Source organism: Eleutherodactylus coqui, chromosome 5 (genome assembly GCF_035609145.1).
Source record: "Eleutherodactylus coqui strain aEleCoq1 chromosome 5, aEleCoq1.hap1, whole genome shotgun sequence".
Classification (NCBI taxonomy): domain Eukaryota; kingdom Metazoa; phylum Chordata; class Amphibia; order Anura; family Eleutherodactylidae; genus Eleutherodactylus; species Eleutherodactylus coqui.
Window position 1 is genome coordinate 47,102,018 of NC_089841.1, and position 22,943 is coordinate 47,124,960.

Sequence of the window (22,943 nt, forward strand, 5' to 3'; positions counted from 1 at the left end):
CGCACACTAAAGCAGATGGTAAAGCTGAATATAAAAGCGAGGGATTAGTTCGTACATTGGCCAATGAACTTAAGCTGCAAGGTCCCAACAAGGCTCCTGGTGTCTTGCAGTCCCTACTCTAGCAAGACACAAAACAGGCAGCATAGGACACTACTCACACAGCAAGCTGCAAGTGGACCAGACACTACTCACACAGCAGACAAGACTCAGGAAATACAGCTTCCTTATTACAGAGGGGCTGGGGTATATATCTACACCCAGACCCAGGGAATTGGCTGATCTGTACAACCACACCCTGCCAGCTCAATTAACCCTCACCTGTGCAGGTGTGCTCCTGGAACCCTGTAAAACAACAAACTCCAGCAGCACAACCTAACAGTACCTGCCCTTTTAAAAAGTGGCCTCTGGACCCTTAAGGCATAAACAAAAATTATGCAACTCCTCCAAACCGCGCACGTGTACAGGACTTATTTATAATGGTCCTAACACTAAGGCAAAGATGGCAAAATGGGAGAGAGTAACAAATAGTGCACCTGACAACAGCACCACCGCACTTTACATAACCGACCTCAGTCACAGTAGACTGCCAGGAAAAGTGCACCAGTCCAGAGGGGAAAACATGGTAACCCTCCCTACTGACACAGCGTGCACAGGACTTATCTGTACGGGCCTGATGCGGACAGCAGCTAGTCAGCTAGGAAAAGGGATAAAGCACCCAGGTACATAGCATACAGGGCTCTGCAGCAATGGTAAAGACTTGTCCTTGATTATGTCTGCTGGGCGCACCTCGCCGCAGCACGGACACGGATCTGATATCGCATTCCTCCAGAACACGCCCACTGGACCACCACTCAGATGACATGCATGCCACCAAAACTGTATGGAGCCACAACAACACCCACTGTACAAGGGAAGGACCACCAGAACACCCATCTAGCCTATAAGGAAAATTGTGGCCGGCATCACCAGCTCGCAGCACGCACAAGAAATCAGATGTTTGGAGGCCGCACCTGCCAAAGGAAAGGAGGAACCTGCGAGTGGCTGCACTTGTGCGGTCAGTCACTGTACCACACACTACAGGGTGCACCACCCCAGAACGCCAGGAAGGGAGGAACAACAGGTGTCCAAACCATCTTCAGTGATTACGAGGGAATTTGCTCCAACAACCGCATGCAACTACACCACAATCTGAACACCACCAGGAACGAATGCATAACACAACATACAACCTACTCAGAACAGGACTATCCACACCTGATGTCTGGCCACCTGCACAGACACTGGACCTAACACTGTTCACACACAACATCCTCAGAACAGGACTATCCACACCTGATGTCTGGCCAACCTGCACAGACACTGGACCTGACACTGTTCACACACAACATCCTCAGAACAGGACTATCCACACCTGATGTCTGGCCAACCTGCACAGACACTGGACCTGACACTGTTCACACACAACCACGTAATGCATACCAACATATTGCAAACCAACATAGCAGCATACAATGTTACGTTCGTGTGGGCAATTAAGCAGCGGGCCCACACAAACGTTACCCGAAAACACGGGTTACGGAAAACGGCGAGGCCCTACCTACAAAGCAGGGTGATCGCCTCAATAAAGGCGACCCACACTGGAACCTCGGCCCTGCTCTCCCTAAAAAGGGTGATACTCACAACCAGGCGGAACTGACACAATAAATGCAAACTCACTTACCACACAACCTCACACACTAAAGCAGATGGCAAAGCTGAATATAAAAGCGAAGGATTAGTTCATACATTGGCCAATGAACTTAAGCTGCAAGGCCATGACAAGGCTCCTCATGTCTTGCAGTCCCTACTCTAGCAAGACACTAAACAGGTGGCACAGGACACTACACACACAGCAAGCTGAAAGCTGACCAGACACTACTTCCACAGCAAGCTGCAAGCTGGCCGACACTACTCACACAGCAAGCTGCAAGCTGACCAGACACTACTCACACAGCAATCTGCAAGCTGACCAGACACTACTCATACAGCAGACAAGAAATACAGCTTCCTCATTGCAGAGGGGCTGGGGTATATATATACACACAGACCCAGGGGATTGGCTGACCTGTACAACCACACCCAGCCAGCTCAATTAACCCTCACCTGTCCAGGTGTGCTCCTGGAGCCCTGTAGAACAACAAATTCCAGCAGCACAACCTAACCCATTGTTTCAATGGGGCCAGCAGCAGCATCACCGGCCCCATTGAAAGCCATGGGAGAAACTCTGCGTTCCTCTTCCACGGCTGTGACAGCCGCATCGGAGGATCCCTGCATCCCTAAAGGGATGCAAGGCTGTTTTCCCATGAAAATGCCTCGCATCCCTGGGGAATTCACATGATGCAGTAACAGCTGTTTGTAAGACAGGCAAACAGTCCGGGATGTACAAGACTTATAGCAACTAGAATCTGTGACTCAGTCTTACAATGCATGAAAAGTTGCCTTCTCTGGCGGCAGTGGGACACAAAGTGGTGGCAGACGTCAGTTCTCCTCAAGCAATACAGTCTTCGTCTATTCGGAGTTCCCCACTAGAAAACTACTCCTTTCACGGAGCTCACAGGCCGGATACCAGCTCCTGTATACAAATCGTGCCAGAGGGCTTGGTACAGAATCCAGCTAGTGGCCATTCCTTCATCTCTCTTCAGCATGCAATCCCCACCTGCAGCCGCTCCTCTCTTCTCACATCTCCCCTGGCGTACTCTGCTCTCACTTCGCGTAAAATTACTTTATCTAGTCCGCCAACCTTTGGAATCTTTTCAAACATGTGAACAGCCTATCACAAAATAGTATATATTTACAGTACAAGAGGAACCCAAAGCAGTAACACTGAATGACCACTAGAGGTCAGCCTTCATCCACAGTGTAACACAAATATACATATACCATATCTGAAAATAAGAAAACAACATAACAACAAGTGTGGCACGTTCCTTCACGATCAACCCCCTTACACAGTCATCAATAGTATTTGCCCTAAAATCCCCTTCAGCAAATACAGACCCCATCATCACACCCCAATACGAATTCTGGCTCCAAACCACCTAAACAGATACAGACTCCAGACCAGATACTTACGTCCCCGTTCCTCCACTCTCAGTAGATCTGTCTGCACTACCAGGAATTTCGAAGATCTCTATTTTTGAGAGATTGACAAATTTTATTTTGAACCCTAGGAAAGCTGGGGGACAACTGCAGTACTGACAGCCATATTCGCCGACTTCAGAAACTGATTTTGCAATCACAAAAATATTTTGGGATTTTTTGTGACCCCCATAAGTGACCTCCCCTATGCAATAACACTGATCATACAGTGCAATGATTGTGTAACATCGCAAGGGACCCGATATATGTTTCTCAGCTATTACAATATGCACAGCTGACCCCGTGACCCCACGGGCGCTGCAATGTGCTGAGTACTCATTTTACTGTGTAGATGGTTTGTCCTTTTAACTTCACTTGTCAATCTTTTCCTAAATCTCGGTACAAAGTCAGCGGCTGAAGTTGATTTAACCCCAACCTTTACAGATTAGCACTAACGATACACTCAGCCGCTTGCAACTAAGGTTGCTACTTGCTTACTGTTCTTTTCAAGTGTTTCTTGCACTGGATTTACACGGGACGACCATCATCCAAAATGTCAGTGAAAAGAGCGAATGCAAACAACAGTCGTCCCGTGTAAACATGGCCACCAACGGGATGATGAGTGATAATTCGCTCACTAGATGTTTCATTTCAGCTCACATAAAATAATGGTCGCCGGTTGATCAGAAGTCGCCTGGCGTGAAGTTACAGTCGTTTGTACTCAAACAATTTGCGAACAAATTTGCGTGTTGATCCCCGCTGTGAACGATGTCTTGGCACGGAACTAAAGAACAACCATCACTCTATGTAAAAGCGTTCAAACAATTGTCATTCAGACACGTAACTGTGACTATGGGGACGATAGTTGCTCAGTGTAAGGCCACCCTTAACATGAGAGTATGCGTATTTGTCCAGGCATGAGCGCAGCGTTCGTGCGGAACCAACTATGCTTTTTTGCACGCACATTGGCGTATTTTACTGTAGTATTTGCGCCTGCAAGGCATGTTCATTTGTGAGCGGCAAACAAAGGCGCACTGATAGAAATGGCTCATTTAGTCTAATGAGTTCCAGATGTGTTCTTTTTCCAGCAGCATTACGCAGCGTATCACGCATGTCCATTGACTTACATGATGACCTTTGGTGTGCAGGAAAATAGAGCATGCTGCGTGGTTATTATTGTGCGAACGAAATGCACAGGAAAACATATGCTTATGTAAACAAACTCATTGAAATCAACGGGTTCTATTCTCTGTGTATTGCGTGCGCAAATACGCCTGTGTGAAGGGAGCCTAGAGGGGCCTTAAGGCCTCCTTCCCACGAACGGATTTCCGCCGCGTAATTCGTGGCGAAAATCCGCTGCGTTGCCCGCTGCTATTAGGTTCTATTGAACCTAATAGCTCAGGGCTCACGATGCGGAATTCCGCACCGTGAAATCTCCCGTCCTCACCCGCGGCATGCTCTATTTGCCGCGGGTTTACGCGTGGCCGGCTCCCATTGCAGTCAATGTAGCACAGCGGAAGATAGCGTGAAAACGCTTCCCCGCCTACCGCCGCCGCGTCACATGACACGGCCGGCTGCATCATGTGACGCGGTGAGCGTGTCATGTGACGAGGCCGGCGTGTCACATGACGCGGCGGCGGGGAAGCGTCATGCGGGAGCGAGAACGCCGGATCCGCTGGTAAGTATGGGGTCTCTGGGGGGCGCCGTGACAGGCTTCGCCGCGGAATATTCCGCGGCGGAGCCCGTCACGGCCGTGTGCAGCCGGCCTTAGGCTCTGTTCAAATTTGCATTACAGGATTTATTGCAAACTCCATCAGCTTTGACGTGAGGAATAACACTGCATGAAAACCATCGCACATCACAACCAAACCCCAACAGAACACATCAGTGGCATTCACCATTTCTGTACACAAGTCCATAAACTTACATAGTCACAAGGATGACCATAGGGCTGATATGGGGTCCCTGGAGAGAGGGGACCCAGTTCTGGTGGGTCCCAACCTCTTAGCTTTTGACTCGAAATCAGCTGTGCTTCTGCAGCTGATTTCAGAAATACTGCCCTCCCTTTCAACTCCGAAGTCTTTGTGCTATCAGCGCCTCCTTCACCGGCACTTGGCGGCGTCTAGTGGGCACAGTGTCGCTGGTGAGGTGATGCGGACATGCCAGCTACACTCATTGGAGGCCGCTGGGTGCCTGTAACATCAGAGGTAAAATCATACATTATGATAAGCCACACCACCTAGTCATGCCCCCTGACCAAACCCCCTTTTTGGCAGGGGTGCCCTGGCGTAACATGTATTAGGCACATAATTTCAAGCTTCCGAGCCCTCATCCCATGTGGAATTTACAAGTTAGGCCCCATGTCCATGGTTGTGACGGAATATCTCTAGTGATATTCCGCCGCAGGGGAGCAGGGGGCGCTGTCAGTTCTCTGTGGTGAGCCTATCTGACAGATAGGCTCACCGCGGAGAATCGCAGGCTAATCACGGCATGCAGCAATTTGAATCCAGTGAGAGAATAATTACTATGATTCTCCGCTCGTGGATGCCGGGGCTGCGCTTTCCATAGTAAGTCTATGGAAAGCGTTCACTGCATTACCCGCGACCGGATTATCACCGCGTGTAACGCAATGAACTATCGCCTGTGGACAGGCAGCCTTAGGTGATAGACACACATCACTTTTTCCTGAGTCCTTTTCTAAGTCCATATACATGAAGCAACCTGTAAGAGAACATGCAATATGACAGTGCTTTTAGGTTTAGCAAACCTTCCGCATAAATAGTCTCTCACAACAGGTAGAAAGAAGTCCATGGGTATGGATGAGCAAATGTCCACAAGTACAGGATGTACCATGCGGTACCAGAGTCCAATGTCTCTGTAAACAGGTACAAATAAGCAACAAGATCATGCAAAACAACAATAAACAATGTGATAAAACTCTTCAAGTAGTCTCTTGAGGCACAAATGCTTGAACGTTACTGAACATCTCTGTTCTTCAGGGCAGGAACCTTAGTAATTATAATTAGAACAAATTATCTGTACTCAATACTCCATAGGATCTTATGAAGAAAAGGAAACAAATTAGTCTTGTAAATGAAGGGGAAAGTGCTCCTAGTGGAAAGTCTTAGAACGCGTGTTCCTGGAAGTCTTCTCCGCGGCAAAGTGGGTGAAGAAGTGGGGGATAATGCAGCTGGAAGTGATGAACCTGGTGGTGATGAGGCTGGAAGTGATGAAACTGGTGGTGATGAGGCTGGGGGTGATTAAACTGGTGGTGAATCCGCTGCTTGTGGAACAGACAACAGTCTCGAAAAAGGGTTTTGATACCACAACATTAGGTTGTTAAGATCAAAGAGTGATGGGCATTCTGTGACATTTTTAGATTCCTGCATTTCCATTTCTGAGTCAGAGTCAATGTCCTCCTGAGTCCGTGGATTCTGTTCAAGATGTGTAGTAGACATGATGATTAGCTAGCGTAAAATGTCTATTGATTTGTAATAAACCAGATGTATCACGCAGCTGTAGTGATTTAACTCTGTAGAGGCTAATGGCCGCATAATTTCATTATGGTAATTGCTGGACAATGGCATGGTGAAAGATGTGTGTTCTATAAAGTTAGCCTAATATAAAGCTCCTCTCCAGCCTCTAAGAGTTAAAGTCACATTCCTATACTGTATTACCTGTATCTACGTTGGGTGTCTTCCCAGCCCTCCCCCATTCTCAACTTCTGAGACAAAGAAACTACTTTTGCCTGACCGCATGTTGATGGGGCAAAGACTGGCTCATACACTGGACTTGAGAGAGGTGTGGGGAGGGGGCAGAGGATTCTATATGTTACTGATGTAATGTGTTATACGCCCATAAAGGGCAGGTATTATGTGTTTCAATAAAGTGAGGGTCTGAGCATTGTAGCGCCAAGATCCAGTTTAGACTTGGGACTTATAGCTTGTGTCTGACTTGGTTGGCATACCATATTACACAATTAGGAAGCTACAGAATACCCTGAAACCTGCTGGAGAAAACAGCATCCAGTACAGATGGACTGACTACACAAATTTTTAAGAAGTTACGATGTACTATTTGAGTGCGACCATTAGGTTGGGAAATGCGATACAGTCCTTTTTCCGGTGATAGTACATTACTGACAACGTAGTGCTTTAGTTCACATCTAGGATACAATTTGGCAATGCGATGCCCTTTTTAAAGCCATACATAATTTTCCAATTGTAAGGCGATTGCATGGGCGTTTTTGTTAAAGTCCTTACTCTGATTGTTGTGCACGCCTTCCAAACAAGCGTTCTCAATATTACGGGCCTCTTTTAGGCGATACTGGTGGTCCTGGACCCATCGGTACGAGGCAAAGGGTTTATATTGTTGGAGACTTGTACTCCCAACTTTAAGTCTGCAGGTAACTTTCCTTGCCTGCCGAACATGAGGAATATGGAGTATAACCAGTGGAGCAGTGTGCAGTCTTGTACACATAGATTAGTTCTGACAATGCGTCTGGCCAATGAGCATGCTGGTGTTGAGGAATGGTTCTTAATAATTCAAGAATGGTCTGGTGAGCTTTCTCACAGAATGCATTACTTTGAAGGTGGTATGCCGTGGTTCTTTGTCTTTTGCAATTGTAATAATCACACAGTTCTTGAAATAATTGTGATTCAAATGCTGAACCTCTATCTGACAAATTCTTGTTGGGGCATCCGTAAGGGTAAGGCAAACTGTTTCCAAACTATGGCAGCGGTGGTTTGTGCAGTAAGGTCCTTGACAGGGACTGCTACTCTGAACTTTGCGTAATAATCAATGAGGGTGAGCACAAAACTATAACCTGATGAACTGCTTTCTGTTTTCAAATGATTCATGGCCAAAATGGCATGGGGTTTGGTGGCGACAATTGGGTGGAGGGCACCTTTTTGATTGTTTTTAGCCCTTTGACGAGTTTCACATACTTGACATTCCTGACACTACTTTTCTATGTCATTGCGAATACCGATCCAATAAAAGCACTGGTGGATTGTGGCCTCAGTTTTGTAAGGCCGATTTCGCAATCGAGCACCGTGATTTACGAGTACCTCACTACTCGGGTGAAAAGATTCGGGGGTCGCCGGGGGGCGGGGTGTGGTGTAGCAGGGTGGGGAGCAGCGCGGAACAGGGGGGAGCCCTCTCTCTCTCCCTCTCCCCCCCCCACTCCCCTCTGCAACCCTCCGCTCACCCACAGCGCCCCCCGAACCTTTTCACCCAAGTAGTGAAGTACTCGAAAATCGCGGTGCTCGATTGCGAAATCGGCCTTACCGAGTACGTTCGCTCATCTCTACTAGAGAGCCATCTCTGTTCTAGAGCTCCGGGTTTCGCAGAATTCAACTGGGCCACCAGCTTGTTGTCAGTGTATGCAGTGAATCTGGCAGCAGCCAAGTAGTTTTTGAACTTCTCTGTCATGGCCCAGACTAGCGCAAGCAATTCTAGTTTGAACGAACTATAGTTTTGATTGTTACGCTTTGCGCCTTTCAATGAGCAACTAGTATACGCCACTGCTCTTTCTTTCCCTTCCTGCACCTGACTGAGTACTGCACCTAAAAACTAGCATCTGTGTACAAGTTAAAAGGTAAGGTGTAGTCTGGATAGGCTAAGATTGGAGGGGTCACAAGTTTCTCTTTCAAGGTCTGACATGCCTGTTCCTGTTCTTTCTCCCAATTGATAGGCAAGGGCCATTTATATGATTCTTTAGACTGCCCCCTTAAGACTTCTTGCAACGGGGCGGCTTCCCGAGTGAAATTAGGAATGAAGTGCCGATAATAGCCTACAAACCCTAAGAAGCTTTGCACATCTTTAACAATTCTGGGCCAATTTTTTACGGCATCAGTTTTATCAGGATCAGGATACACACCATCGGGGAGATAAGTGCTGGCTTATTTCTTACATAGGGTGGTTACACTGCGGGTCAATTCAGCAATCTGCTTCTGCATTTCCATAGGCTCCTCAGTGGGTACGCTGGCCTGTGTAGCCTGCGGGCACACATCACATTTACAGAGGCAGGGCAACTGATCCTCCCCCATAAGGCTCATGCAGGATTTTGAGTCAGCCAACTCAGCGGTCTGAGGCTCTGCACCCAACACTTGGATGGCCAATTCTTTAAAGGACAGAAACGTACTATCGGGGTGCTGTACCGACAACATCTTGAGCTGACTGCGCAGGGTTTCTGTAAACGTCTCCTCAATAAATTGTTCGCATAGGGCCTGATCATTCACTTGCAGCTTCCTTAGATTTGGCCTGTATGACTGCCTGTATATCCTCCGGTAATGGTAGGGCATATTCATGGAGGGATTCACTATGCTTTTGTTTCTTAATAAAAACTATTTTCTTAATTTCTGACATGGTATGCAGCTCGAAGATGCTTTGCAACCTCTCCAGAATACCCTCTACCATTTTCTTGTGTTCCCGCGGCCATGTCTTAACTTCCCTCTCTGCAGCTCCTTCTAACTGTCCCACCAGTATCTCTACCTTCTGTTCTGCCACTAACAGATCAAGTCTAAACACTGCTCCCATCTTTCCCTTAAACTGTCTTAATGTAGCGCCTAGACAATATGGCATAATTAATGGCGCAAAAACTGGCACGCTAGAGGCGGTTTGCTGATTGCCAGGTTGGTTGGCTTCATTGTCAGACATGTTTCTGAGCAGTTAGGAACACTTTTTTGGCTTTTTGAATTCTTCCACTTTTTGGCCGCTGGCCCCTTAAATGCCCAGCGGTAATGCAGTAATGTGCTAGCAGTCACAAAGGCAACTATCCTGTTCATGACGCCAAGGCTTGCAGCGTCCCAGCGGAGACAAGCCAGATGTGGGAGAGACCTTAGGCAAAATCCTTTAGACAAAATAATGTAGTCCGCACACAAGCTAACTTTCTGAACAAGAAGCGGAAATGGTCAGTTCTACTTGTTTACTGTAAACTCTTGAACTCAGATCCAAACAAACAGTCTTGGTACAGAAACAACAAGTCAAAGTGGTGCAACAGTAAGGATTCTCAGGGTATTTGGGTAATCCACAGTCCAAGTTATCCGTGCAATCCCTCTCCCAGCAAACTCTCTCTCTCTACCGATAAACACTCACTCTCGTTTCTTCTTCTACTCGCTGTGAAGTGGTTTATCCTTCTCTCCGTGCTCAGTAGAAGCACCAAGATCTCCTGGGTAGAATGTGCCCAGGTTGAGCGTAAAGAAGTCACTCGGCTTCCTCGATATTCTCCACACACCCGACGACCTCATGGTCTTTCTGCCAGACTTCTTCCACTGACTGACTAAGGCCTCATGTCCACGGGGTTAAAATCCGCAGCGTTTTTCCCGCACGCGGATCCGTGCCCCATAGGGATGCATTGGACGAAGCCGTCCAGATCCGCGGGAGACCCGTACCAGAATTAAACTCACCTGTCCTAGACGCTGCAGGTCTCCCTTCCGTCGGGGCCGGATCTTCTTTCTTTGGCTCGGCAGATGTGCCCGGCGCATGCGCGCGGCACGCTACCGGCGTGCCAAGCACATCCGCCGGGCCGAAGAAAGAAGATCCGGCCGCGACGGAGGGGAGACACGCAGCGTCAAGGACAGGTGAGTTTATTCTTATTTTCAGGCCTCATGTCCCCGGGAAAGGAGGGACCCGCTGCGGATTCTGCATGGAGAATCCGCAGCGGGCCTGATTTTCCCCGTGGACATGAGGCCTAACTCACTCTCACTCAACTTTCCTAACAACTCACCCTCTGACTTCTGCAGACACATGTATCTAACATCCTCACATGACTATAAGATGATACACCAAATATGATATATGTTCCAGACAGTCCTGCAACCATTCAATCCACATTAACCTAATGCTTTCCACAAACAAGACACTGACAAGACAGTGACATGGGACTGACATAGAACAATATGGAGAAGACCTACTAACTCTGGGCCACTACACATGCAACATGTAGTGGCCCAGAGTTAGTAGGGCATAACGTATTTTTTTGTGCCAATTAAAATACGCTTTCATGAACAACCCATTGAAATTCACTGTGTATTGCGCACATATATACCTTTGTGTGGATCTGGCCTAAAGGGGCTTTACAAGTTTCTCCCACGTTTCTGAAAAACTTCTTTAATAAAGTTTGAATGAAGTTTCAAAAAACTTGAATAAAAGTTCACCTTTTACTACAGAAAGTGGAAATTCCTTTCCTTCACTTGGGACCAATCACAGGACCACTGCTGCATTCTCCATAGTAACCTAAAGCCGGGCACTCATCCAGGAATGCAGATCAGCGGGCCATATTTTTACAATTAACAACTGCACAATTGCAGTCACAATTTTTAGCTTTTTAGCTGGGATCGATGAGTTAACTATGTCACTACTTTAGTGATTGCAGCACTGTGCAGGGAGAGTGCGCGATCCATTCATATCAGAAGTCCCCAAGATACCCCACAGCAATAGCAGCAGCCACAGTACCGCATAATAGGACCGACAGCTATAGTAGTTCCTAATAGGACCAACATCCGCAGTATCCCATAGCAGGACCAGCAGTCGCATCGCCTAACAATAGGACCAATCACAGTGCCCCTTTAACTAGCCAATAACTGCAGTACCCCATAGCAGAGCTGTAATAGCTGTAGTAGTAGGCTAAATAACCATTTAAATCGCGGCATGGTTGTGCCTTGTGCACAAAAAACCCTGCAGGCACAAAAAGTACAGTAAAATACACTGATATGCATGGAAAGAAGACTCATTCACGGCACACCTTCACAGGTGAGGGTTAATTGAGCTGGCTGGGTGTGGTATTCTCCAGCCAATTCCCCTAGTCTGCTGCACATAAATACCAGCTTCTCTTGCCAGAGAATGCTTGTCATTTTATCATGTTTATGCACTCTGTGTTAATCCCACTCTGAGCTTGGTGTTATGCATGTCTGGTCTGCAGTGTCTCTCGCCTTCCCTGAGATCGGTCTGGACACCTGTAATCCCTGTCTGCATAATATGCAGACCCCCTCTCCCTTTCCTTTGACAGGTGCGGCCTCCAGACGTCTTATGTGTGTGTCAGGTGGGTGATGCCTGACACTGTTCCCTGAATGTCAGTATGTTATCTGACTCTTTTTCCTTGGTGTGAGGACAACTGCGCAAGCAATGGTTTACCTGTATGCATGTGAACTCTGAGTGGGGTTTCTGTGTTGGGTTTCTCTGTCACCCTAGAGTTTTGCCTTTATGCATGATATGTGATACGTGTATGTGCAGGTGGCCGGATAGTGTTATGTTTATTGAGTCTGCGCAGGTGCCAGACTAGGTGTATGAACAGTCCTGTTCTATATTGCATGCAAGTCCCTGGGGTGTTGGTGTGAAAAGTGACATGTTTAGTCCCTGTGTAGGTTTCCAGACATCAGGTGTGAACAGCCCTGTTCTGTGAGTTGGTGTGAGCTGCATCCTGTCCTACTGTGGATCATTTGACGTAACTATAGGGGATGCAGGGGATGCGATTGCACCCAGGCCCAGGAGCATTAGGGGGTCCATAAGGCCTCTCTTCTCCATATACAGAGCCCAGGACTATGAATAAAGCATTATAGTTAAGGGCCCTGTTACAGATTTTGCATTGAGGCCCAAAAGCTTCAACTTACACCTTTGGGTAGGTCCCTAGGTTCCGGCGCAGAGTTGTCCTTATCAGGATGATTGTCCTGCTTGCAGACAGGTTTTCATGTGATGGTTGTCCGGTTAGAGTAGGGATATGTTATGTCTGCCTGTGAGACCAGTTCGCAGTCCCACCTTGGGGTTCAGTATGCATTTTCTGTGTGCTTATAGCGTTTGTGTGAACACTGTCTTGCGTCCGTGCTAAGGCTTGGGGCCCTGGTGTTGTGCGGATGCAACAAACACCCTAGAGATATGTAAGTGAAGCGGGCCTCGGGAAAAGGGTAGTGACTTAAACGCAGGCCTGCCAGTTAAAATACTGACACCAGAGGAACACATATTCATCTATCAGTTGCGGACAAGTTATTGGATAACACTTGCGTTACTTTCGGACTGTGTGCAGGTGACCGCCATTGCTGGGTCGAGACATTCGGTGGTGCTCTCACGTGTCCTACAGTGAAGTGCGTTGCTGATCTTTGTGATAACAGATTGTTACCATCCCCCACTCACGTTGGAGTTAATGATACTCTTGGAGTCAGTTAGGTTGTCTTACGTTTCTGAATAACCACATATTACTTATCTATTAACAGAAGCTTCTAGAGCGACTTCATCTCTTGATTAAAATAAAAAAATTCATATTTTTTTAAGCTGGGTGTCCACCTCGCACCCTGATGCCTGTGTCGCCTGCCCCTTCCATGATACTGACAAGGCCTATTAACCCCTTAACGCTCCATGTCGTACAGTTACATCATGGAGATTTGGGGTTTGTATGAAGGGGGATCTGGAGACAGGGATCCCGCTCCATACAATGTGGGTGCCAGCAGTTTCTTACAGTTGACACCCGCCTGCGATTAGCACTCCCGCTGATTGTGGCTGTTAACCCTTTGCAATCTAATTTTGGATTCAGGGTTTCCTGGGGGGCTTTCTCTTTCTGCCATTATACAATGGCGCCATCTGCTGGCTAGAGCCAGTACTGCAGTATGAGACATGCTGGAGAGGCCCCCAACAACAGAGCGGCCAGTAATCTACAGTAAGAATACCCTGTCGGACGTCTTCCAACATTGGAGCTGTACAGCCTTCAATCAGAATGTTTTTAGATGTCAGACAGTGGATTGGAAAGGGTTAATCCTTTAAATTGTCGTATTGGGGTTTTGGGGTCTCAAACGGCCGCCTGCGGTTGCCATGGCAGACAATAATTGTAGTTTTTTCCAAAGCTTTTTTATTGTTTAAAATTAGTAAGCAAAAAACAACTATATATAAGGCCGGTTTCACACGGATAAGTATCTCGCGCAAGTTTGGTGCATTGCGAGACGTACAAAATTGGCGTGAATATGAACTCCATTCTTTTGAATGCAGTCATATACGTGAGCGAAGCTTTCACTTACTGCATCGCGGTGTAGGACAAAAATCGTGGCGTGTCCTATCTTTTCGCATTCCTCGAAACGCATTGCGCACTGTTCCTCGGATCACACACGCAGTGCGAGTGCGATGCAACGTTTCCTATTGAAAACAATGAAAAAACACTTACCGATCCACTAACACACCTGAAAACCGGAGGATCGCTACTTTACTGACGTGATGGGAGGCGTCCTTACCAGAAAAATGCCTCGCATCTGTGAAAAAACACACATTGGCAAGAGCAAAATCAGGCCGCGTTTCTCGCGTTCGCCGTGTGAAGTTAGCCTACATATGGTATTGCTGTAATCATAGTGACCTATAAAATGAAGTTATCACGTCATTTTTGCTACAAGACCCCCCCAAAGATGATGTAATTGCACTTTTTTTTCCATTTCACTCCACTTCTTTTTTTTTCCGTTTTTCGGTACATTATATGATACATTACATAGCACCACTTAAAAAAATAACTCGTCTCGCAAAAAATATCTCCAGACCGCTACGTAGATGGATAAATAAATAAGAGTTATGACTTGTTTTGTATTTTTTAAAGTGGCGAGGAAAATCGGAAAATGAAAAGAAAAAAAGGGTCCGCGTCCGTAAAGGGTTAAAAAGGATCCGCGTCCGTAAAGGGTTAATAACTGCCATAAAAAGAAGTCTTGGCGGTTGAGGGGTTAACACATATGAACAGATCCTATACAGTGTGCCGCCTTTGCCCGGCCGCTTGGAGCGAAGATTGGGATTCTGCATCGGGTTCTTCTTCTCTCCTCGTAGTTCAGATGTCTTCAATTACCCCGAGGAGGGAATGAAATACTTTCTGTGCTCTTGGAGGGAAATCATGTCGGACTCACCCAAATAACAGGACAGAGAGAGCGCCTGCCTGTGGGGAGGGGTCTGCGTCTCCTCCCTCATGTCCTCCTCTGCCAACTCTTTACACAGACTCTAACCAGGGACAATCTACCCAACAGCTGACATGTCCGCTGCAAGTATGAAGTCCCTCACCTCAGGTTACTGTAAACTACTTACCTCCCTTCACCTCAGTGCAGGTAAGTGACTCTGTGTGAGGGGCTCTGGCTCTACAACATTAGGGGGGCCCGGGGTGTCTCCGCCATTGTGAGGGGCAGCACAGCCGGCGACGTCTACTTGTGGCGTCCCTAGCAGGCTGGTGCACTACATGTACCTGTGTGGCGACACCCTTTGTATGTCTTACCTACCTGCAAATACAAGGTGGGACATGGAAGGGTAGCCGGCACCACACTCTAAGAGACTACCTGTCTGTGGTGTCCCTAGCAACCAATCACAGCGCAGCTTTCACTCCTCATACTGCTGAGGTAAAATGAAAGCTGAGCTGTGATTGGTTGCTATGGGCACCACAGACAGATTGTCCCTCGGCTTTCATAGCAGTGTGGTGCTGGCCTACTCTTCCATGGCCCACCCTGTATAATATTAAGCAGCCCCCCAATATGTGGAGGGTATATGTGTGTGTGATGCTCCTCCGTAAAATATTTGCCCGTTCTGCGTACTGCTGGGAAGGAGTATTTTCGCCCGCCCTGCTATCTGCCTACCGCCATATCAGTGAGGCTACAGTCACACAATTAACTATGCTGTGAGGTAAAAAAAAAATTGCCAATGGTTTCCTATTTTTTCGCATCCCTCGGAACGCATCGCCCAATGTTTTTAATGGGACCGTCAAACACACCGCATCCCGTGCGAGGTGCACGCCGGTGTGATGGCATGTTTCCCGTTGAAATCAATGAGAAAGACTTGCCAATACTTCGACATGCGTGAAACCAGCGCCGGAGCATCGCAATTTTACTGAAGTGATGCGAGGCATTTTTGTATGATAAACGCCTCGCATATGTGGGTAGATCACACATGGACAAGCGCAATATGGGGCCAGGTTTCTCACCCAAATATCGCGCTCACTTGTGTGAATGAAGCCTAAGTACGGCCGCCCGCTATGTTTTTCAGCATCAAAAAAAGTTCTATAACCTACGTAAATTTTGGACTGCATCGAGATGAAAGGGTTAATATGAGATGGACGGATGAATATGGGACACATATGAAATAGACAGATATGGGATAGATAGATATAAAGAGAGAGCTATGAGAGATATGAGAGAGAGAGCTATGAGAGATACGTGAAAGAGAGAGCTATGAGAGATACGTGAAAGAGAGAGCTATGAGAGAGACGTGAAAGAGAGAGATATGAGAGAGAGCTATGAGAGAGAGCTATGAGAGAGATGTGAGAGAGATATGAGAGAGAGAGCTATGAGAGAGACGAGAGAGAGATATGAGAGAGAGAGCTATGAGAGAGAGATATGAGAGAGAGAGAGCTATGAGAGAGACGTGAAAGAGAGAGATATGAGAGAGAGCTATGAGAGAGACGTGAAAGAGAGAGATATGAGAGAGAGAGCTATGAGACAGACGTGAAAGAGAGAGATATGAGAGAGAGCTATGAGAGAGACGTGAAAGAGAGAGATATGAGAGAGAGAGACGTGAGAGAGATATGAGAGAGAGAGCTATGAGAGAGACGTGAGAGAGGTATGAGAGAGAGCTATGAGAGAGACGTGAGAGAGAGCTATGAGAGAGAGCTATGAGAGAGACGTGAAAGAGAGAGATATGAGAGAGAGAGCTATGAGAGAAGTGAAAGAGAGAGATATGAGAGAGAGCTATGAGACAGACGTGAAAGAGAGAGATATGAGAGAGAGAGCTATGAGAGAGACGTGAAAGAGAGAGATATGAGAGAGAGCTATGAGAGAGACGTGAAAGAGAGAGATATGAGAGAGAGAGCTATGAGACAGACGTGAAAGAGAGAGAGATATGAGAGAGAGCTATGAGAGAGACGTGAAAGAGAGAGATATGAGAGAGAGAGACGTGAGAGAGATATGAGAGAGAGAGCTATGAGAGAGACCTGAGAGAGAGCTATGAGAGAGAGAGCTATGAGAGAGAGCTAAGAGAGAGACGTGAAAGAGAGAGATATGAGAGAGAGAGCTATGAGAGAAGTGAAAGAGAGAGATATGAGAGAGAGCTATGAGACAGACGTGAAAGAGAGAGATATGAGAGAGAGAGCTATGAGAGAGACGTGAAAGAGAGAGATATGAGAGAGAGCTATGAGAGAGACGTGAAAGAGAGAGATATGAGAGAGAGCTATGAGAGAGACGTGAAAGAGAGAGATATGAGAGAGAGCTATGAGAGAGACGTGAAAGAGAGAGATATCAGAGAGATGTGAAAGAGAGAGATATGAGAGAGAGCTATGAGACGTGAAAGACAGAGATATGAGAAAGCTATGAGAGGGACGTGAGAGAGAGAGATATGAGAAAGAGAGACGTGAGAGAGAGAGATATGAGAGAGAGAGCTATGAGAGAAATGCCGCTTCCACACGGGCAACAAAATGGCATGTATGTAGAGGCCGTGCTTTCCTCTGGGTTCTTCCACACGAGTGATATTTTGTAGCCTGTGACATTGTGAGAATACAAAATCGCAGCATGCTTTACACAGCCGCGATTTGTAAACATTTTTTTTGTAGCCCATGTTTCTCTATGAAGCCTTCCTTTGTGTTGCATCGCACAAAAACGCGTTTTTCGTGCGGTGCAACTTTTACAGTAGGAAAGCCTACTGTAAAAGCCCTAAAATAAGCCCTAGCTCTATAAAGAAACCCAAATACATCCCCTAAGAAGCGCTGTCAGCTCCGCCGAGTCTTCTCTCAGGTCCCTGGCACTTGTCTTCAGGCATCTCTTCCAAGTCAGGGATTTGAAAAAGAATGGCTGTGATTGGTTCATTGAACGCTAGGTCTGATTGGCTGTGATTGGTTCATTGAACGCTAGCTCTGATTGGCTGAGCTACGGCGCTCAAGTGCCAATCAAAGGCAGCGCTTCCTGGAGGCGGAGATTTTCTAAATCCCTGACAAGGAAGAGATGGCTGAAGTGACGGGGACCTGGCAGAAGATGCAGCAGAGAGGACAGCGCTTCTTAGATGATGTATTTGGGTTTTTATGCAGCTAGGGCTTATTTTCAGGGTAGGGCTTATATTTCAAGCACCCCTTTCCTCCCGTAAATACCGACAAAAGAGCGCTACAAAATCGTGATATCATCACGAGAAAACACAGCAATATCACACAGACTACCTATGCGATATCGCTGCGCTTTTCTCGGGTCCATATCATTGTGGCCTGTGTGGAAGCAGCCAAAGATATATGGGAGAGAGCTATGAAAGAGATACACAAGGGAGAGATATATGTGAGAGATATATGAGAGAGAGCTAGGAGAGAAATGTGTGATAGAGAGATGAGAGAGAGGGCTATATGAGAAAAAAATGAGAGAGCAAGAGAGATGTGTGAGAGAGATATATGAGAAAGCGATATGAGAGAGATATATAAGAGCGAGAGATATGAGAGAGAAAGAGCTATGAGAGAGATGTGTGGGATATATATATATATATATATATATATATATGCGAGTGATTGCGCGATGTGAGAAAGAGATATGACAGAAATAGATATGAGGGCTCTATCACACGAGTGAAGCGTTTTTCAGCCGGCCGTTTCACGGCCACAGCATGTCTGAAAGGCATGTGAACGGGAACTAAAATCTGCCATTTGTGTGTCCGTTCAGATGCCCTGGGCCCGTCACATATACGCCGAGCTTGCAATGCCATCTGGTGGGGGGGACACAGTTTTGCTCTGCTAAACTGCCCCCCCCCCCCCCCGGCTCTTGGCAAGGTAAGGAGGCGGGATGGGACGGAAGCTGGTGTGCTAAGCTCCCGCCCCCTGTCGGCACCCAGCAATTGGAGGGGGCGGGAACTTAGCAATTAGCTTGCGCACCCTCCTATTTGAAACAGCCTGTCTGATCTGATGCATTGGAATCCAATGCATCAGATGGTAGCATATATCGGCCAGCTGTGAAAACGGCGGCCGATATATGCTTGTGTGAATAAAGCCTGTAAGAGCGAGAGCAATGTGAGAGAGATATGAGTGAAAGGGTTAATATGAGACGCTCATTCTAAGAGTTCTGTAAGCTGATTGATGAAAGGGTTAATATGAGATGTATGGATGAATATGGGACACACATGAAATAGACAGACATGGGATAGATACATAGAGAGAAAGAGCTATGAGAGAGACCCGAGAGAGAGAGAGAGAGAGAGAGAGATATGAAAGAGAGAGCTATGAGAGAGAGAGAAATATGTGAGATATGAGGGAAAAAATGGATTATACCTACCTGATAATCAGGTTTCCAGGAGTCTCCACGACAGCACCAATTGAGATTGCCTCCTCCTGATAGGACAGGAACACACTGAGAGGTTAAAAGCTCCCCCCCTTCCCCACTTTCCTCAGTGGATTCTAACGAATTGCCGCGGCAGGAGCTCAACTTAAATTTCTTCCCTTAACCGGGGTTTTTTGTTGATTATAATATTATATTATATTATATATTTATTTATTTATTATATTATATTCTATAGTTTCTTTTCTGTCCATTTAGGGGGGGAAGGTACGGGTGCTGGCGTGGAGACTCCTGGAAACCTGATTATCAGGTAGGTATAATCCATTTTTTCCCCAGTCGTCTCCACGACAGCACCAATTGAGATGTACCAACTAAAGTTTATTAGGGTGGGATTGCTGCCGAGAGGACTTTGCAACCGAAGGCCATGTCCTCGTCCTGCTGCACTTTTACCCTATAATGTTTAATGAACGTGTGGGTTTTTTTCCAGACTGCGGCCTTGCATATCTGCTCGACCGAAGCTGAGCTATATTCGGCCCATGAGGATGCTACTGCCCTTGTAGAATGGGCTTTAAAGGGGTTGTCCCGCGCCGAAACGGGTTTTTTTTTTTTTCAAACACCCCCCCCCCCCCCCCGTTCGGCGCGAGACAACCCCGATGCAGGGACGTAAAAAAAAAACCGCTCAGCGCTTACCTTAATCCCCGCGCTCCGGTGACTTCTATACTTACCAGTGAAGATGGCCGCCGGGATCCTCTTCCTCCGTGGACCGCAGCTCTTCTGTGCGGTCCATTGCCGATTCCAGCCTCCTGATTGGCTGGAATTGGCACGTGACGGGGCGGAGCTACACGGAGCCGGCATTCTTCACGAGCGGCCCCATTGAAGACAGGAGAAGACCCGGACTGCGCAAGCGCGGCTAATTTGGCCATTGGAGGCCGAAAATTAGTCGGCACCATGGAGACGAGGACGCCAGCAACGGAGCAGGTAAGTATAAAACTTTTGATAACTTCTGTATGGCTCATAATTAATGCACAATGTACATTACAAAGTGCATTAATATGGCCATACAGAAGTGTATAGACCCACTTGCTGCCGCGGGACAACCCCTTTAAGAGCTAAGGGGATTTCCTTCCTGAGGGCCTTATAGGACTCTATGATGGGCAGGCGGATCCACCGGGCTATGGAGTTTTTTGCCGCTTTGTTCCCTTTATTTGGGCCACTGAACTGGACGAACAGGTTGTCATCCCGTCTCCAGTGGCTTGTCGCATCTATGTAGCCTAGGACTGCTCTCCTGACGTCCAGGCAGCTTAGGATTTTTTCTTTTAGGTTTGCTAAAAAATGAGGGAATTATTACGTCCTGGGACCTATGAAAATGTGATACCACCTTTGGCATGAAGGCAGGGTCCGTTTTAAATACTAATTTGGAGTCTGAGATTTTTAGAAATGGGTGGCGAATGGACAAAGCCTGAAGCTCGCTAACCCTCCTCGCAGACGTGATGGCTACTAGAAAAACGGTCTTGATCGTAAGCATTTTTATCGGTAGTGCTTCGATCGGCTCGAATGGTTCCGCTGACATGGCCCTTAGAACCCAATTAGGGTTCCAGTCTGGAACAAGTTTTATGGGTCTAGGTCGTAATCTAGCTGCTGCTGTCAGGAACCTGTTGACCCATCTATTGTCCGCAAACTTTGTGTCGCATATGGCGCTAAGGGCTGCGACCTGGACCTTCAGGGTACTTGGAGAGAGGCCCATCTGTAGAGCCTCCTGCAAGAATTCTAAGATCAAAGAGATGCTCGGGATAGAATCCCCGGAATCCCTTCCCTGTCTCCATGAGGAGAACCTTCTCCAAACCTTCTGGTAGATAAGGTGGGCCGTCTTTTTTCTGCTGGACATTAACGTTTCTACCACTCTTTGTGAGAATCCCTTCCCCCTTAGTGAGGATTCCTCAAGAGCCATGCTGTTAAGTGGAGTCTGTCTAAGCCCGGGTGGTTCAGTGGCCCCTGTGATAGCAGATCTGTCCAGGTCGGAAAGGTGACTGGGTCCTGGACACTCAATGTTGTCAGAAGATCAAACCAACTTCTCTTGGGCCAGAAGGGGGTCACCAGGATTAGCGTGCATACCTGGGTTCTGAAATGTTGTACGACCCTGGGGATCAGCGGTATCGGAGGAAACGCGTACGCTAGCCCCTTTCCCCAGTCCTGGCCTAGGGCGTCTATTGCTGTAGGACGATCTCCTTGCCGGAGGGAGAAGAAATTGCCTACTTTGGCGTTCTCCCTGGTTGCAAATAGGTCCAATTGTGGGGACCCCCACCGGTTGGTCAGGATTCTGAATGCCTCCAGGGAGAGAGACCATTCTCCTGGGTCTATCTGCCTCCTGCTGAGGAAGTCCGCTTTTTGGTTTAGCGTCCCTTTTAAGTGTGTTGCCGTGATCGAAAGGATCTGGCCCTCTGCCCAGTGGAAGATTTTCTGCGAAATGTTTTGCAGGGCAGGAGACCTTGTGCCCCCCTGGTGCCGAATATGGGCGACCGTGGTGGTATTGTCCGACAGTATCTTTATATGCTGGTTCCGTAGCGATTTTCCTAACTGCTGTAGGACCCGCCATACGGCCTGTAGCTCTCTGTAATTGGAGGATTGTTCTTTTATCCTTTGGGACCACGGGCCCTGAAAGAACTGGTCCCCCACATGCGCTCCCCATCCCCAGGCGCTTGCGTCCGTTGTGATGTGCGTGGCTGGGTTTTGTAGCCAATGAACCTGCAGGTTCGCTGGGGATGTCCGCCAACGCAGGGATGTTTTCACTGTGTTTGGGATATACATTTTTGTCCCTAGCGAGGACTGCTTTTTGTCCCATGTGGATAGGACGGAGGCCTGTAGAGCTCTGGTGTGAACCTGGGCCCATGCTACTCCGGGAATGCATGATGTTAGGCTTCCCAGGAGAGACATGGCTTCCTGTCTTGCCCTTGCCTCGGTAGGCCTCGGGCTGTTGCCCTGGGGTTCGGAAGAAGGTCTTCCCTCTCTGCGGCTTTTCTTCCGGGAATCCCTTCTTTTTGTCGGCCGCCTTCTCCAGGATTTTGTCTAGGACTGGTCCGAACAAAAACTGACCGTAAAACGGGAGGGCGCATAGTTTATTTTTTGAGGCTAGGTCGCCTGACCATGATTTCAGCCATAGTACTCTTCTGGCTGAGTTAGATCGGGCTGTAGCTTTTGCCGAGAGTTTAACCGTTTCGGCCGCGGCATCCGCTAGGAAATTTGTTGCCATACGCAGGATAGGTAGGGAATTTAGGATCTGTTCTCTTGGCATTTTATTGGTTAAGTGTAGCTCCAGCTGTTCGAGCCATACCCCCAGAGTGCGCACCGCGCAAGTGGCTGCGATCCCTGGCCTAAGTATGTTTGCCGCTGCCTCCCATGATTTTTTTAGAAGGCCTTCGGCTTTGCGATCCATGGGATCTTTTAATTGTGCGGCGTCCTCAAAGGGCAGGCTCGTCCTCCTAGCTACTTTGGCCACTGGGACGTCTACCTTGGGTATCTCTTCCCAGCTTGCGCAAACTTCCTCCTCGAATGGGTACCTTCTTTTTACCCCTCTAGCGGAGAAGGAACCTGCGT

At 47.6% G+C, this 22,943-nt stretch overlaps 1 protein-coding gene across 1 annotated transcript in view; it reads left to right on the forward strand.

Annotated features, from left to right (window-relative positions):
• Positions 1-15,017: 15,017 nt before the first annotated feature.
• AGXT2 (alanine--glyoxylate aminotransferase 2) overlaps positions 15,018-22,943 on the forward strand; it is a 31,972-nt gene continuing 24,046 nt past the window's right edge. The window contains exon 1 of the mRNA XM_066602449.1: positions 15,018-15,176. Coding sequence (XP_066458546.1) covers positions 15,104-15,176 — 73 coding nt within the window. The 5' untranslated portion in view covers positions 15,018-15,103. The remainder of the gene's footprint in view (positions 15,177-22,943) is intronic.